Source organism: Saccostrea cucullata, unplaced genomic scaffold (assembly GCF_032062105.1).
Source record: "Saccostrea cucullata isolate Sc308-1 unplaced genomic scaffold, CSIRO_AGI_Scuc_v1 ctg1159, whole genome shotgun sequence".
Classification (NCBI taxonomy): Eukaryota; Metazoa; Mollusca; class Bivalvia; order Ostreida; family Ostreidae; genus Saccostrea; species Saccostrea cuccullata.
The window spans coordinates 94,564-113,175 of NW_026919615.1; the positions used below are offsets into that span (position 1 = coordinate 94,564).

An 18,612-nucleotide genomic window follows, 5' to 3' on the forward strand; every position below is an offset into this window, starting at 1 on the left:
ATTTCAAATTGAATGACATGAAAATACCCTATTTTCTACATAATTCTGCTAAAGCCGTAAAGTACAGGAAAAAGAAAATTGAAATTGATTATGACGTCATAATGGATCTAGCACCAAAAAATTAGTCTAAAGTTATTTACTAGATCTTGACCTTAAGGTAGGATTCTTCTCGTGTTTTTTGTATTTAAAAAATAATGAAATTTTCACAGATCAAGAAGACAACATCACTAAGTGATGGTTTCAGTGAAATTAAATTTGACCGTCTTATATTAGAGATATTGGGGTCAAATGCTGGTGAGGGTCTCGAGGGGTGTTTCTTTGGTCACGGAGATTCCCCAATAGAACTTCGAGTTAATGCCCACCGTCTCAAAAAGGTTCTGCCAGCAAGTCACATGTCACACCTCCACGTTTTGGTGGCCCTGGAAATGCTAAGGTAGCTGAGTGACAGTGGCGAAAGGCGAGTTTTCGGCGCCTTTAAATAACTGGAACTTGTGACCTAGGGGAAGAAAAACCCTGACAGAAAACCACTAGTCCTCCGAGTACAGGGGGTTTTGCTCAGGGTGAGCAACCCTGACATGTAAAAAAATCAACAGCTACAGAAACCAAAGCCGAGGAAAATTTTACCACTGGAAGGATTGAAACTATTCAGGAAACTGAGCACATGAAGGATGGCAGTCAAACCCAGCAGGAAACTGACACCCAGATAGTGAACATCCTTCACCCTAAAGAAGTATGTAGAGTTGGTTGCTGGAATGTCCGCACCCTCTACCAGACAGGAAAATTGGCCCAAGTCTTAAAAGAAATGGACAGGTACGACATCCAAATGCTAGGTATATGTGAAACTAGACGGACAGGAAACGGGACTCGCAAACTTGCCACTGGTCATCAGATACTGTACTTGGGAAGAAGCGACGAACAGCACAGCAGTGATGTAGGCTTAATACTCAATAGGAAGCTAGGAAAGTGCATGTTAGGTTGGAACCCATACAACGACAGACTTCTTTCTACACGATTCCATTCAAAATTTGCTAAACTGACAGTTATAGTCTGCTACTCGCCTACAGAAGACAAAGAAGAAGAAAAGAATTCTTTCTATGAAGAACTGCAGAGAGCTGTGGAGGAAACACCAGTTCATGATGTACTCATCATACGTGGTGATCTGAATGCGAAAATTGGAACCAACAATGAAGGAAAAGAATCCATTATGGGAAAACATGGATGTGATGTGATTAACAACAATGGTAGTAGACTAGTAGATTTCTGCCTAGAAAATAAGCTATTGGAGGCACCATCTTCCAGCACAAAAACATCCATAAACAAACATGGACTTCACCAGATGGTCACACACAAAATCAAATTGACCATGTACAGATTAATAAAAGGAGGAGAGGTACACTGCAGGGTGTAAGGGCATTGAGAGGGGCTGATGTACACTCTTGTCCTAGTAAAGCTGAAATTGAAATTGAGAAAGATAAAGGAAGGGAAACAACGGTCACCTCAAGTGGATGTGAGCAAACTCAAAGATCCTGCACTCATGAAATCATTTCAGCTGGAGGTTAAAAACCGATTTACCATCCTAAAAGATGAACAAGAACTCAGTATTGAACAATTTAACACCGCACTTGTTGAAGCAGGAAAGAAAACACTGGGCTTGAAAAAGAAGAAGAAGGAAGAATTGATATCATCTAAGACCTGGGAAATGGTGGAACTAAGATGCAAAACAAAGAAGAAAATACTAACAGCCAAGTCAGCTAGGCTATAAGTTCAACTAAAAGAAACATACATAATACAAGACAAGAAAGTTAAGAAAAATGCACGAAAGGACAAGAAAGATTACGTTCACAAGCTTGCGCAAGATGCAGAAAATGCTGCCTCAAAACAAGACATGGGGACATTATATCGCATTACAAAAACTCTGAGTGGAGGATTTAAAAGTACAGATACACCAGTGCGAAAACAAGATGGAGTATTGGCCTCTAGTTTAGAAGAAGAGCTTACCTGTTGGAAAGAGCATTTTGAAAGGGTATTAAACCAGGAATGTCCATCAACAGAACATGCTGAAATTATTGAAGCTATAGACACTTTGGACATCGATACCAACACACCAACAATTGAGGAAGTAAAACATGCCATCAAACTTCTTAAGAATGGGAAAGCCCCAGGGATCGATCAAGTACATGCAGAAATGTTAAAATCTGAGGAAGTATTAACACCCAGACTTCTCACAGATATCCTGCAAACTATTTGGCAGACAGATGATTGGAAGGTTTGTCTCATTGTGAAGCTGCCCAAGAAAGGTGACCTAGCTAACACAAATAATTGGAGAGGGGTGATGTTGTTTTCAGTTACCAGCAAAGTCTTAAGCAGAGTCATCTTAAACAGAATGGCCTCAGTGGTAGACCCATACCTTGGTAAAGAACAAGCTGGATTTAGAAAAGGAAAATCATGCACTGACCAGATATTTTCCTTGAGGCAAATTTTAGAACAAAGCATTGTATGGAATGCTACGTTGTATGCCAATTTCATCGACTTTGCCAAAGCATTTGACAGTATACATCGTCCTGCTTTATGGATGATCCTCAGACATTATGGCATCCCTAACAAGATCATATCCATTCTTGGAACCTGTAAATTGTTGTTTTTATCTAAAATTAAAGATAATCCATTGTGCTCTGTCTGTAATCTTGAGCAGGAAACAGGAAACTTTGAAGCATCTTTTTTATTACTGTCTTCCTGTTAAGGGAATATGGGATTGTTTAGAAGAATGGATTTTACAGAAAACTGGAAAAAATATTAACTTAGACCCAATTTCTGTTATATTAGGTATTTCTGGCAAAGAAAACACATCTTTAAATGTCATTATATTGCTTGTAAAACAGTATATATATCAAAAATTTTAGAAACTGTAAACCTTTGATATTTAACGAAGTAAAAAATGTAATATATAAATACTATAATTTTGAAAAATACTTGTTTGCATTAAATATGGAAGACACCCAGTTTAAAAAGAGATGGCAGTTGTTAGACAATCTATTTGATAAATGATTAGCTTTATATGATATTCATAAAAGGACACTGTAACTTTTACTTTTGTTTGTTTGTATTTTTTCTCTCTTTTTTATAAATATACTTATAGTGATAGTAAACACAGTGTAATATATAAACATGCATATATAATATATGTATATGTATATTGAATCATCTTTTTGTACAATTCATAAATAGGTGATACTGAAATGGATGAGTGAGGTGGAAGAATCAGTGAGTGAATGTTTAATAAAAACCCACAATGATTTTGTAAATATAATGCTATTTGAAAGTTGTATTGTGGAAATAAAAAAAAAACAAAAAAAAAAGATCATATCCATCATTCAGATGCTATACAAGGACTTCCAGGCAAAGGTGATATGTGGCACAGAACTAACAGACAGCTTCCCAATCCAAACCGGGAGATGACAGGGATGTCCGCTTTCACTACTGCTGTTTAGTTTCTGCATAGACTGGGTTATGAAAATTACTACCAGTCAAACCAGTAGAGGAATATCCTGGACATTTCAACAGTCACTAGAAGATCTTATCTTTGCAGATGATATTGCTCTACTATTACAGGGATACAAAAATATTCAAAGCAAAACTGATGACCTGGTCAAGTATGGCAGACAAATTGGACTTACCGGTAAGATGAATGTAAACAAAACAAAGTTAATGAAGATAAATACAAAGATAGATAAAGAAGTCACAGCAAACAACAACAGAATAGAAGAAGGAGACAATTTTATATACCTTGGAAATAAGATCACAGCCAATGGAGATTCCACCATGGATGTAGAAAATAGAATTTCAAAAGCCCGTGACATCTTTGAAACATCTGAAAATCCTCAATTATCAGATCCAAAACCAAAACTAAGGATATTCAAAACAAATGTCATTGGAGTCCTTCTCTATGGATCTGAGTCATGGAAGGTGACAAAGAACATCTCGCAAAAACTGGATACCTTCCAAACAAGATGTCTCCATAGAATACCCAAGATATTCTGGCCAAACAAGATCACCAATGAGGAGCTGTATGAAAGAACACTGCGCAACACAGCTGCTATATCTGACCAGATTAAAGAAAGACAATGGAAATGGATTGGCCATGTGATGAGGTTGAAACCATCAAAAATACCAAGGGTAGCCCTAAGATGGACTCCACCAGGAAAGAGAAACAGAGGGCGACCAAAGGAGACATGGCGACGATCGGTTGAAAAGGAAATGAATGATCAGGTGTGGACTTGGGGCACTGTACAGACAATGGCAGCAGACAGACAAAGATGGAGGTCCTCGGTGCAAGCCTTATGTTCTCAAAACACGAAGAGGAATAAGTAAAGTAAGTATATTAGAGACAAGGTCAGGCCAAGGTCATTATTCTTTTCCTGGACGTTAATACTGTAATGAAAAATTACTATTACCAATTATGCGATCCTTACTTGTGTTGCATAAGATTGAATGTTTTTCTTTTTGCATAAAAAGATACTACCATAAAGTGCCTATAGGAGGATATTACCAAATTTACATAATTTAACTAAAATGGATGTTGGCTGATCCGAATTTTCTCGACTTTTCTTTAATTTTTAGAATATAATTGTTATAATTTTTATATGTTACCTATATTTAAATTTTTATCATTTTCACATATATTGTCACATAAGGTTTAAAACACTGTCGCAAAACAATAACTATCGAGTGGAAGTGGTCGATCAAGGAATTTTACATGACTTTCAGTACCATTAAAATAAGCACGTATTTTTTTGTGAGTGATGTTTCTTGCGAAATTACAAGTTTTAAATTTAAAATTCTTCGCGTTTATTTAGAATTTACAGTACTGTAGTCGCTGCTAGTTTCAAAGTCATTTTAAGTTGTATAACTGAGAAGGATAGACAAAGATTACATATTAATCTTTTTAATATTTAAAAATAAAAGACATGCAAGGACATGAACACTTTGAATTTTTTATTCAATCAGAGAATAAATAAGTGCATGATTCGGAGAATATCATGGAAAAACAGATGGGAGTGCCATATATATATTTTGCAGAGTTCCTCGTTTCATTTACTAATGAATTTTATGGGGACAAATTAGATACGTAAACTTGACATTGATTAAAGAGGTTTTATCAGGATGAAAAATTCCACGGTACTAAGGTGACCTAAAAGGCCCCACGAGCCTCTTCTATTGCTTTACTTTTTTTTGAAGAATTTTCTTTGAGAAATTTGAAACTGAACAATTTCAAAATGTACAATACACTGTATTTAAAAGAACCAAAATGATTTTTAACTACCATATATATATTGGATTCCGAAATTTCATAAGAATCCTTACGAACAAAGATACATAGCGGGTTCTAGTAATTGTTCAACCAAGCCTCTTTCTTTACTCCTCAGGAGAAACTTCGAAAGTACTGGGCAACAATATATGGACTGCTTGACCTTGACCATGAAGTTTGACTCACTTTTGCAAACATTCATTAAACTTACATTAACATTAGCCAAAACTTTGAACAAACCGTACCAAGTCTTTTGGATATAAATATGTTATATCTTGACTGTGTTTGACTCACTTTGAATAAAATTTCAACATTGACCATAACCTTTGAGAATTGGTACTAAGGGTGACATATTTCTCAAGTGTATTCCTTGTGATAAGAAAGTAACTTTGCCATAGCTTTTGAATGATTGGTGTTTGGACTTTTCACATGCACTGGTATATTTGTTGAGGCAAATTCTTTATGTGGGAAACGACATTTTTGATAAGATAGGTCTTCTAATAACATTCTAATAAATAGCAATTTGTACTCATGGGATTCCAACAAATTGTAGAAATACCTGGTCTCGAACCGCGATCAATCCTAAAAATCTACAGACAATATAATTCTGTAAACAGGGACCCGGAAATTCCAGAAGTGGAAACAGGTGTGTCTAGGAGGAATAAGCATCCCCTGTTGAGGCGTTTACACCCATCGTTAGTTCTACACGTATGTATGGATCAAGTAGTCAGATATTTCCGTTATTTCCCGATCATGACAAGGAGCACACGACGGGTGTGACCGATCGGCAGGGGATGCTAACTCCTTCATGGTACCTGATCCCATCTCTGATGTTTTGGATGTCCGTGTTTACTCTGTTCCTATTTTGTATTGTTTTATGAACTTTTGATCTTGAATACTGTTCGTTATTTCTATATGTTTCATTTAAAAAATCAACAAATTCCAAACAACAATCAGCCAAAATAAAATCCAGTAATAGGTTATGTTTGCTAGTAATAAGGCCATTGTAACGACCATAATATATTTGTTAAATGTTGACTTTAAACGAGATTATTGAAATCCCTGTAGTATCAATTTATTTGTGAAGGGACTGCATCAGTTTAAAAATTGATTGTACCCAGAGCCTGCTCTAAAGTAGCGAATATAATTTTTTATTTAAAAAAAAAACAACAAACAAATACACTATTATAGATGAAATTTCCGACAAGCAACATACCTATTTAGAAAAGAATGATTATAGACAAATTTATTTTAAAAAGAAATAAACTTCAATTTTTAATACTGGTATAAAGTTCGAATTGATGTTGAAATCTCAGGTTGATACAGGATATGAAACAGTTTATGACATGTATTGAATTGATTTTTTTTTATTTATTAGACGTGGACTTCAAAATACCAAGAGACTTTTGGAAAATTTGAAATCACAAAATTTTACCAATATTAACAGCATAAAAATTTTCTACTTTTCAACGTTATACCCTTTCCCATGCACGATATATAATAAAGTCCAGGCTTTTTGACATAATTGGCGGCGGCTTTTCCAGTAAAAATGAAACTTGCAAAGAATCTTTACTTATCTTGTTATAGGTCATTTGCAAAATTATTTTGTTAAAGCATTCTGATTGTACACACAAGTACTCTGAAGTTGATATTTAAAAGATGCTTGAGTTTCTGATTGACAATATCTCTGTGTTTTTTGGAGACCCGGTCTTCCAACAATCTATTGGAATTCCCATGGGAACCAATTGCATTCCGTTATTAGCATACTTATTTTTGTATTTGTATGAAGCAGAATTTGTCCAAAATCTTATACGCGAACAAAAAAAAGTTAATTGCTGTGGCCTTCAACTCGACATTTATAGATATCGACGACGCATTGTCGATTGACAAAGGCTATTTCCACGCATTCTTATGTTGATACGTTAAATCCCGGTGAGCTTGAAATAAAAGATACCACAAAGGCTGAAATATCTGTTTCATATTTTCATAGATAATTTACTAGGGGAAAACGTGAATGATTATGCTATAACCAAGCGTTATTAAAAACATGGTGACTTTAACTTTTCAATCGTCGACTTCTTTACTTATGCGGAGAATACCTTCATCACTTTCATACTGGGTCTTGCAGTTGATTCGATACGCAAGAACATGCTCTACTTATGAACAATGTCTAAAATGAGATAAATTATTGACAAACAAGTTGCTGAAACAAGAATGTCAACAGTCTTGTTTAAAGTGGTCATTTTGTAAGTTCTGTGGTCGACACAATGACCTTGTCAGTAAATACGATTTATCATTAAGTCATATGCTTACTGACGTTAGTCATATCTATATTATTAGATCTTTATATACTCATGGAATTGTCGACGGATTTATCTGTACACTTTATAAGATCGCAAAGCGGGTGTGACCGGTCAGCAGGGGATATTCACTCCTCCATGGTACCTGATTCCACCTCTGTTGTTTTAGCTATATGTTTTGCTCTAGTCCAATTTTGTATTGTTTAATGGACTTAATTCTGAGATCGAATACTGCTCGTTATCATCATATATTTCATAAAAGAGTAATACAATATATACGTGTTTTATTTAACATATAGATAACATTTCATTTCAAGATATTGAAATGCTTACCTGACATTTCTTGACATGTTTTATTAGACAATTATATTGCGCATTTCTATACTCTTAAGCACCTTATTTGCAAATGAATCAATTTTCGCATTCTCCTTTGAGTGCATATTATTTACAAGTAAAACATTGTATTTATCAATAATACATGTGTAAATTTGTATGTGTAAAACATAAAGATGGCAATTTTATTTATTTCCAATTTTGTTTTAAAATATGACAATTCTTTGGAGTCCGATTTCAGTAGAAGACCCCTCCCCTTATTACAGTACCTTGAATTAAAGGTAGTTAACTTTTTTTTTACACTGGCATTTTAAAATTATGAATCAATTTGCATTGAGATATTCTAAGACTTAATCATACAAAGATCTCAATTTCAAGCTTCAATTGGAGACTTCTTTAATTTAATTATTAATAGTTAGAGTTATCCCTCCTGGCTGTGGATCAGATATCCTTAAAGTGTAGTATTTCTGCTAAAGGTTAACATTATTTTTCTTTAATTTTTTTTATTTAAATTTAGAATAAAAATTTTTACTATAAGGCTACCCCTTGCCCCCTACAAACTTTATCATCTCTTCGAATTAAAAAAAAAAAAGAAGTTCTGGAGAAATCTATTATAGTAATACAAAGTACATATTTATTTCTCAAATCTGCTTACTGTACGTTACACCGTCTTTTTTAAAGAAATTATACAACAGTCCCTGTCTTTCTTGTTTCCTGTTTTTTTTTTTCAATCTGATGGCGTAAACGATTCATTCTCTCTCTCTCTCTCTCTCTCTCTCTCTCTCTCTCTCTCTCTCTCTCTCTCTCTCTCTCCAAAGTCGTTCTCTCCTCTAAACACTGGTCCAAAGCCTGTTTTAGATATAGATTTATTCTTTATATACTTGCCGTTAAATGTTATTCAAACTTTTATCAAAATTTCTTCTTTTCAATCTTTTAGATCAAAGACACCCAACAGCCGACCTAACACTCTGTATAATAACCATAAAGGAAAGTACGGTTATTTAAAGATCAAAGAAAACTTTTATCTCGACGATTCCATGTAGTTATTCTTTCATATGCCTCGGGATTTTTTGGAAAAATCAATATTTACCTCTGCATTTCATTTGTAAGAGGTAGTTTTCTTGTGATTTGTATCAAATATGTTAATTCGAGTTGCACTCACTGGCAACTTGCACGGATAATTCGATAGACAAAAAACGAATTAAACGAACTTCGCCAATTTGCACGACACCCTTCCCAGAAAATGAACTAAACCAACTGTCAGTCAAGCGGCATGAATTCGACCTAGCACCGCCCTCGTAACTCTGTCAAGTGTGCTTTTCGTAAATAGTTTGTGTATTTTCAGTGTACTAGCACTAGGGTTAGTCCTTCGTCTAAAATTGGAATTTTGATCGTAAAAAACTTTTGATTGTGAACTTGGGATTAAAGTGAACGACTCATATGTGTTGTTTGTACATGGGAAATGGGGAAACAAGCTAGTAAACACGGTAAGTGAGTCTACACGGGTCTTCGCGCCCCCGAAATGTCACGGGCGCGAGATGTAGTGTGAAATGGACATTGTCCATATTTGGTCGGCGTGGCGACTTCGGGGAAACGATTTCCATTGTTTACTAGGCCTAAATGATGTCGGTCCTTCTAAAACGGGACTACAACTTTGTCACTTTGTGTATATCGATTTTGTTGTAATCCGTTAATTGGGAATCATGGACGTTCTGTATGTGCCACTTAAACTACGGCTGTTTTAATTAAAATTAGTCGATCGTATCAGTTATGTGATGGTAAATAACCTCGACTAATTGAGCATGTACCAAAATGATAAAAGAAATTGAAATAAGCATGCAAAACTTGGAAAGAGGTACAAAATGGTCCCAACACGGGCACCTGTTTTTATGAGAAGGGTGACATTCATGACTAAGATTAAGAAATCTTTGATGAGTAGCTGTGCATGTCAAATTAGAGTAGAGTATTAGAATATAAAATGCATGACAAATTAGATGTGAAAGTTGTCATAATTGTATTAATATTTTCTTTTGCATGATATAAACAAACCAGCATACAGAGGAAAAGAGCCTCCTGATGGTGAGTTAGCTCCCCTCCCCCTTCCTTTCCCCACCCCCTCCCTGGTCATGTCTTGCTCATCTCCCCCATTTTATCAATTGTCATATAAAAGCATGCAACCTGTCTTGCAAGATATGAAACACAAATGCTCAAAGTAAATTAAGAAAATTTTATCAAGACACTAAAATTTTAGTGCAGTGCCATTCAAAAAGTCGATCATTCAATCATCTTTTTTTTTGGGGGGGGGGGGGAGGATGGCATAACTGAACCCTTATCATTTTCCAACCCTGTGCTACTGTTTGTTTTTTGAAAGGAAGCATACACTCCACATGTATCTAAAAACTTCCTGCTGTATAAAGGCTAAGACCCAGGCAGGTTCATAATTTCACAATATCTAAGCCTTTCACAATACCAGCTTAGAAATCCCATCTTTATCCCTTTGTTATTGTACAATAAGAGATAAGATGTTGCCCCCTGATATATCCCAAATGGATCAACATTGTCTTGTATCCAAGCTACTTGTTTACAAATTGAAAGAATCCAACTTATGAGTTGTTTACAAGTTCCCCCGAGTATGAGGCATGTGTTGAATGGCATGTTTTGTCACCAAATGCAGACATTTAGAATTGTTCTTACACTGGGACAGCGAGATAAATGAAGAGCTGACAAAATAAAATTGATGCAGACTTGTCAGTTTTTAAGCCTGGGGCTCATTATAATGCACTACCTACCACATATCATAATTTAACCTTTCGCTTCGCACGTTGCTTCAACATTCACCACTCTCATGTAATACACGTAATTGAATTCTTTATACTTCTGTCTTCCTATTTTTATGAACTTTGAAGCTTTATCAAAAATCTTCATTTTTTTTTTCTCTCTTTTTCAGCGGAATGCTTTCTTATCAACGGTCAGTTAAACAAGGCTTTGGAGGAGCAGATTTTGAAGCAGACAAAGACAGGCTTTAACCTGGCCAACTACAACCTAGATACTTCTCTGTCGGTGAGTGTACTTCACGTATACCCCAGCCATTCACATACCGGTGTCTGGTAAAATAGCCCCTTCGTGTTTAACGAGCCAGTATCTACTTGGCATTGTTATGGTGTACCGCTCTTCATTTCCTTTTCAATTTTTTTTTACCCTGGATCCATGGTTTTTGAGTGGATATGAATCCTCTCAGTGAGATATGTGTTTTATTTTTTTATGGTATGATTTTTAAGAGGAACACACAATTTTTAAGAGATGTGTGTCTAATAGGACCTGTTTTAACAAGGAGACAATAAAAGTGCCCCCTTGGGCAAGGCTGAATGAGTTACCGAGTGTATTTTATAAAGGGATCGAAAAAGAAAAAAAGGGAAAAAAGTAACACCTGGCCATGGTGTATGGCTGTACCAGTGCTCCGATTTTGTTGCAGAATTCATACCTTTCTCATTTGAAAGTAGAAAATAAAACTTTTCTTGGGTTTCCTGTACATCTGACTTTATCCTTCTGGTGAATGCTCCTTAAAATAAATACCATTTGTGTTTGGCCAGGAAAACATTCCCCCCTTTGCTGAAAATTAATGACATTCTTGGGCAAAATGAATGTAAACAAAAACTGTTTGCAAGTAGAGAGCATCCATTTGTTGAAGAATGGTGTAAAATTAGGGTAAATGAATGGAAAATGTGGTTTACTGTAATTTCCCCCCCATCAGCTATTACATCAGCAATTAGTTTATTACTTCATCAGAATAGTTCTTGCAGTGGGTTGTGGAATTTGCTCTATGTTGGTACTTTATTATCTTGGTATAGTCTGGATGCTTTAGTGTAGAGAGGTAATGGAGAACAATAAATTCCTAAATTATGGCATTGACTTGTGGCAATATTCTCTTAGATATTCAATTTCCTGTTGTAAAAGGTGATTAGGGCAGCTAGACAAAGATAATTGGGGCTTTTCCTCCTCAATTATATATAAAGAAGATGGTAAAAATATTCCCTGGGTAGGCATTTATGCTTTGTAGTCAAATTGGATGTCCAGGCTTTTTGGATCATAGCCATTCATCTATAGGGAAAAATAGTCTTCAAGAGCCCAAAATAGGATTTTGAAAAAAAGACGAGATTTTCTGCCTTTGAGTTATGGAATTGATTAGTGTTGGTGATTTTTTTTTTATTAATTTGAAAAAGCTAATATAAGGATGAGCAAAATGACATCCATTGAAGATGAAAATTATGGTCCAGAAAGAAAAGGCCAAACGACAACATAAAAAGGCATAAAAGTTTTCTTTATAGGAGTTTGATTGTGGAGGGGGGTTTTATGATACTTTGTCATGCAAATTCAATTTTTTTGTGTAGTCTTAGGAGACGTGAAAAGAGGAAGTCACCTCTTGTAGGAGTTCATTTTGCCAAGTTTTATGAGCCTGAGAAATTCGGTAGAGACCATTTTTCATGTTTCAAAAAAAGTGGATATGTTTTGCCAGCATACAGCGTTCTTGATCGCTGTTTAAAAAGAAACCATATGGAGGGTATTGGAATTCTTGTGTAAGATCACGTCAGCTTTATCAAACGTTTTTATCTCACTTACACTTATGAATACATCATAGTTGCGTGCTTGCAGGTCATCAAGGGCCATTTATAACAAATTCTTTTTTTCAAAAAAAGATTGTTTACGAGTTACTGCTTTTATTAAAAAATTTTCTTCTGCGGATGAGTTTTTATTTGGTTATTTAAAATTGAATGAGTTCTTTACGAGCATTTTAATGAAGTTTATTGCAATGAAAATTCATAAAAGTCATTGCGGCAAAACTCTGTTTGTTAACGGTTATAAAGATGGTCACAATACATCAGGTTGCTAAAAAAATTAAATTTGAAGAAATTTGATCTTCACACATACTATGTAATTTTTTTCGTGGCTTTTTTTTTGTGATTTACCTACGAACAGGTATCTGGAATGTGACATCAGATGAGTGTCGGGTTCGCTAACGAGCCTTCACCTGTCCTTAACTTAATAAAAATGTCGGGAACACAGGAAGAACGGTATAGGATGCATTGCAGTTGATATCAAATGCAGATATTACCATTAAACAATTACTGTGTGTATTGATATTAAATGATCTAAAGGGAGATAAGATCTAGAGGCAAAATTCGATACTCTTTATCTTGGAGATAGCTGTTGATATTGTTGTTGGATTTCAAAGTGGTTCTTGAAGTTAAAAAAAGTCCCAATTCCCATTACACCATACATAAGGGTTTTAAAACAAAACAAGGAATTCTTTTGATAGATGAACTTCACAGTGGGAAGATAATGAAAAAAAGTGTGCATGGATAAATAATGTTGAAGCTGCTTTTAAAAAAATAACCCTCTAAAGTATTTCTTCAGACAGAATACTTAAAGGTGGGATTCTTTTGTTCAAGTCGAGACGAGATGTGTAACTAGTTATTAGCGTTCAAAAAAGTATAATAAGGGGGTGTGGCGACACCAAAACATTGAAGGTCGACAAGTCCGTAACATCAAAGAAGGAACGAGAGAGGGAATAATTAATGACACAAAAACTTAATTGTCACCAAGTGTGCCAGTCAGTATTTGTCCAGTTATTCGATACAGGCAAACTCCTGTCATTAGTAAATTCACATATTAATCAAGGAGTTATTTAACTCCGTCCACTGAAGATCAGATGGCATCTGAAATTTTCAGAGATATCATTTCCCCAGCGAGGAGAGCAGAGCATGTAATAATGTCATAAATTTTCAAAGAGGGAAACTCGTTTTAAGACTGTAATGGGACTGACAGGAAATTTTTTGAAGGCCATTGGTTCCTTTGAATTTTTTTTTTTCCTTCTCGATGCCATTCTTTTGTATAGAGCTTTTTTGGGATGACTCGGGGGAAAAGAAAAAAATGAGACAAAATTCATGAGTTAAATGAGTCGTGTGTGTCATTTATCAACTGTGTACGTTTTAATGCTTTTCTTTAACTTCTGCATTGTTGTGGTTTTTAAAAATCCTTAAGAAAAGGTCAACTTGGTGGTATTGTGAATGTTACAAAGATGTCCAAAAATCTCTGCCAGGCCATCCATTGTCCTCCCTTCATTGATAGAAAAATGACCAATCCCTGGGTTCCATTGTTATTAAGGGAAGAGTCCTAGAATGGAATGTTGAATTCAATACTTATTTTAATGTTGAGGATAGGATAATTTTACAGAATGATAGCCATACCAGTAAACAACGACTTTGGAAAAAAACAAAATTTTTTATGGCCCTTTCAGATTTTGTCATCAGAGAAATGAGGACAAGACCTTTAAGGAGTGGGGAGCAATTTTTTAGACTGTCCATTGAAATGGTATAGGGTTAGACACCTTATTATTAAATTAAAAAAAAAAAGTCATTTCCATGTCTCGTATGTTTCATCTGTTGTGTGTGATGGGTGACATGCCAGATAAAGATCCTTTTCGTGGGGAGGTGATAATTGAGCGCAGTTGGGCATTAGATGGGATTCTTAAGGGTACAATGAAATTTACATGGAAATCCTGTGGGGTACAAATGTAATTTGTAATTATTTTTTAGATGTAGCATGTATCAATTGGACCTCACAATTTGAAATATAACATGACACATTATCATGTTATGGTTATTCTTGGTCACTTATTTACTCAGGTGGCCAACCACCATCTGTATCCTTCTTTGTCTTGGGCAATTGCATAGTTAAATTTTCAAAAACAGATGAAATTTGCTGGTTGCGTCTTTTGACAAAAGGGGAACATCATAACTGTGAATACCATAATGAAAAAAATTCATTATAGGTAGAGGTCTTGTATTGTTGCTATTATTGGTAAATAAGTGTTTAACAATCTTTCTTTTAACATCTTGAAGATGAGTGTTTGTTCATTTTGATGAAGGAGCTGTTTTAATTTTACTTTCACCAAAGTTGTGAAATTTTGCCTCAGGGCCTGGGATTCAGGCATTGGGGCCTGAAAATTGAGCTTAGTTGGCCACTTGCTGGAAACGGTACATTTTTAGAAAATTGTTACGTGGTATTCATTGGCATCTAACTGACAAACTTTTTATGCCTAGTGCACTATTTATCCATTAGCTATCATTCATTTTATTTGTGTGTATGAATACCGGTAAGCATTTTTTTGTTGTACCATTGAACACTGTGACTGAAGTAGGATTGTAGGACATTGATTTTATTAAATAGGGCTTCAACAAAAAATCTATTTGGACTTAGTTTTCCCCATTCATAAAGGAGTTGTGTATTGTCATTTAATTGAATCAATTCCCAGTCACCTTGTGTCAAATAAAGTTGATAGGTGAGGTCACAGAGTAGAAAAATATGTGAATCAAAAAAATGCCTATTGATTGATATTTTACAAGTGCATGTAAACAAATAGGTCCTGTACTTTATCATTGTTAGGTTTTGTTATAAAGGGACAAAGAAATTATTGTCAGAAAAAAATATCAAACACTTAGTATACTGCTCTTGAAGGATGTGTGTTGTGATTAATTGACAATATATAATCATGGTCCTTTGCAGCAATACGTGTCTTCAAAGAGATTTTTGTCAACAGCGGAATTGCACCATTTTATGATCACTTGACCTGCATCTGCATTCATGGTCTTTTGATGTACAGAGATGTAATTTTTCACATCAAGTTTGGTATTCCAAATATTATAGCAACTCTTCTGCTAATAGGCCTCCTTACAGATATGTAAATGTTACAAGTGTACCATTTATGAAAAATGTCCAATATAAAATTAAATGTTATCAAGCAAATTTTGCAGGATGTGCTAATTTTGGTAACCACAGAACCACTTTGCACTGTGCAGTTAAATCAGTTTAGCATACTGTTGGGGTTTAGCATATGAATAAAATTTTCTAGCTACATGCAGCTTGCAATGAGAATGTTGAGAAAACGAATTTAGCAGTGAACTGGGTTGATAATGTAAATCCAGGTCATTCAATACACAACAGGGAGACTCAATCTGGTTTATTGGGAGGGGTCAGAGGTTATCTGGTTTATTGGGAGGGGTCAGAGGTTATCAGAGTTTTAATCTAACAAGATGTCATACTCTCAGTGTGCAGCTTCTTGTTTACGAGTAAGCTTACACTAAGAATCTTTTGGGGCACTATCAAAAGCACAAATGAAACTCATCATTTCTTGTATTGTAAGGTTTCTCTAGTTCTGCTGTAAACTTGTTTCCCTTTATTTTCCAAAGCTCAACAGCTGTTTTGAGTTTAATGGTTTGTAGGAAAGAAATAAAAGTCTTGATTTCCTGTATTTCTCCGGTAGGTCTTTAGACAAATATATTGGAGCAATTAATCTTCCATTTGAAGCTTTTCTTTTCAGTTTGAGCAATTTGAGATGTGGTAAAGCAAGACCTACAGAGTGTTGCCTAGCAATGGAAAGATTTTACTTTAAAGTACTGAGTTTCTCAAATTAGGCAGTTGGTCAAATAAGCAGGGAATTTGAAAATTTCTCTATTTCTCACAATTTAATCATTCCCTATTAAATATTTGCAACATTTAGAGCTAGTGTATAAATTGAGCCTTGCATCCATTTTTTGTATGTTTCATTTTATCCTTTCATATACTGTCATCAAATTCTCAGAAGTATTTGGATTGTTTGTGCACTGCCAAAACAAATATCATAACATTGATGCAATAAAGGTACACTGTACACTTAGTTGACAATTGCATCAAAGAGGGAAATGTCATAATTAATATAGAGGAAATTGTAATTTGTGTTTTTCATGACATTAAGAAGAAAGGAGGTTGAGCTATAATGTCTTTGTAGATAACGTCCATGTATATCGAAGACAAATCTTTTTGTGTTCTCCGTGGATCTTTCCTGTCAGAAGAAAGTCCTTTGAAGACCAAACCCATTCTTGGATAATATCTCTTTGAAATGGAATATTTTGAAATCTTTTACTTGGCATTGGAGATAAAATTGGCCCCTTGCTTGTGCAAACAATTTCATTACAGGAGAGTCGGCCAATCAGATAAAGAGGAGACACTTTCTCAATGTCAGTGCGTTTGATGTCGATTTCAGGTGTGTAACTGATCTAGAGATCTATCGAGTGATCAGTTTCATTCATATTTAGTTACACTGTTGCCCCGCCATTTAAAAAATTATTAAGTATGGCTGTAATTTGTGGTCTATCAGCTTTATCGCAGTCTTTTCCCTTTCTTGGCACTTTGTACATTTAAATTTGCGAAGGATTTTTCTGCGAGAATGACTGAGCAATTCCAATTCAAAATCTTGAAGGTGTGTGAGATTGAATGTCATATTTCGTGTTAAGGCCGAATTCAATTTTCCCATGTGCATAGCTTAGGAGAGGTATTTTTGAAAAATTTACCCAACCTTCATTTCAATGTTGGCCTGTCTTCTTCATCAATTTTGCTTAAATTACTGGATATGACAATGTTATAATTTAGATTTTGTCATTTCGTGCAAATGTTCCATAGATTATGATGCATTAGTTAATTGATTTTTATTCAGTGTCTGCCACCTGACTTAATTTTGTAAAATATTCTAGGTTGGAATTTTTTATCTCGTCTGTTTACTTTTTTCTCGATGCCTTATCAAATTTCTGTGAAATGGGGATACTTTTTAATCATTTATATTGTTTGTCAAGAACAGGTGAAATTCAAGGCTCTTGAATTCGCAAAACGTTGTTTTCCGAGGGTTAACAAAAAATGAATAGTGATATGATGGTTTAATGAGTAGACGTCTCATGTGAGATAATTCGATCTCGCAATGTCAGCTTTCCAGTGATGACATTTCAGATTAATCTCGGAGAGCAAGTAGTTTCTGAAATTTTCATCAATTTTTTTTTCAGTGAAACAATAGATTTAAATTTAAAAAAAATAAGATCTGCCTTGATTTCTGCAAATCATTACAGATTGGATCGTTTATTGTTTTTACTGCATCAATCACGAAGAGGTGTGTTGATTAGCCAGAAAATGAGGTCATACATCACCAAAGTTCAAAGACGAGGGTGATCAGTTTATTTGCATTCAAGAGTTTTTTTCTTTTTTTTTTTGAACCAGCAGGGCTACTTTATCTTGTTTACTGGAAAGGTTGCACAGTCTGTAACAGATGAGATATGTTTTTTAGGGTTTGTTTGTTTTGTTTAAATAAAAGGTTGCATGGACTTGTTTGATTCTTGGCAAAAGTATGTTACCTATTTTTGCTTTGACAGAAAACGAGAAAAACTAGAATGACAAATGAAATGAAAATCTGTAACAAATTTACCTTTATTAAAATAGTTTGTCTGGGAAAAAGTTTTTCTATAAAATCTATGCAATGCAATGGTCCTCTTTATGGAGGGGGAATTTTTTAAGGGAACAGCATCCCTCAAACAATTTCTTTTCTCTCTAGAATTTGGTGGATGTCCAATGTAGCAAAGTTTGAAAGGAGTGTATGTAATTATGGCATAAAAAAACCTGCATGCCTGCTTTTCAGTACTATTGCCGCCAACTGTCACTTTGTGTTAGGGCTATTTTTCATCAGCGCTAGAATTTTCTGACACTATGTGGGGTCACTTAGGTACTACAGAAATACATAAATTCCAGGTTAGTTATTAACAACATGGGATGTTTTAAGCACATTAGCATGTAGGTAAATGAATACTTCATTGTAAG

At 34.9% G+C, this 18,612-nt stretch overlaps 3 protein-coding genes across 4 annotated transcripts in view; all 3 read left to right on the top strand.

The window, feature by feature from the left end:
• Window positions 1-661: 661 nt before the first annotated feature.
• On the top strand, window positions 662-1,762 carry LOC134234425 (craniofacial development protein 2-like). The gene is made up of 2 exons (XM_062716487.1): window positions 662-1,390; window positions 1,550-1,762. The coding sequence occupies exons 1-2, from the start codon at window positions 662-664 to the stop codon at window positions 1,760-1,762; spliced, it is 942 nt and encodes a 313-aa protein (XP_062572471.1).
• A 1,745-nt stretch (window positions 1,763-3,507) lies between these two features.
• LOC134234432 (uncharacterized) lies at window positions 3,508-4,368 on the top strand. Its single transcript, XM_062716495.1, has one exon. The coding sequence runs from the start codon at window positions 3,508-3,510 to the stop codon at window positions 4,366-4,368; it is 861 nt and encodes a 286-aa protein (XP_062572479.1).
• Window positions 4,369-9,225: 4,857 nt separating this feature from the next.
• The window catches only part of LOC134234487 (protein naked cuticle homolog 2-like), a 32,759-nt gene continuing 23,372 nt past the window's right edge, over window positions 9,226-18,612 (top strand). The window contains exons 1-3 of one of the 2 annotated variants that reach the window (XM_062716569.1): window positions 9,226-9,425; window positions 9,991-10,017; window positions 10,886-10,998. In XM_062716569.1, the coding sequence (XP_062572553.1) occupies window positions 9,401-9,425; window positions 9,991-10,017; window positions 10,886-10,998 (165 nt within the window). In that variant the 5' untranslated portion in view covers window positions 9,226-9,400. The remainder of the gene's footprint in view (window positions 9,426-9,990; window positions 10,018-10,885; window positions 10,999-18,612) is intronic. The other variant, XM_062716577.1, reaches the window with a different exon arrangement.

What these genes read in the sequence shown, in the direction of transcription:
- LOC134234425 (XM_062716487.1), top strand. Translation starts at nt 662, where the DNA reads ATGAAGGATGGCAGTCAAACCCAGCAGGAAACTGACACCCAGATAGTG. An exon ending in GATTAATAAAAGGAGGAGAG is followed by an intron (nt 1,391 to 1,549) that starts GTACACTGCAGG and finishes AAATCATTTCAG; the next exon opens with CTGGAGGTTAAAAACCGATT.
- LOC134234432 (XM_062716495.1), top strand. Translation starts at nt 3,508, where the DNA reads ATGAAAATTACTACCAGTCAAACCAGTAGAGGAATATCCTGGACATTT.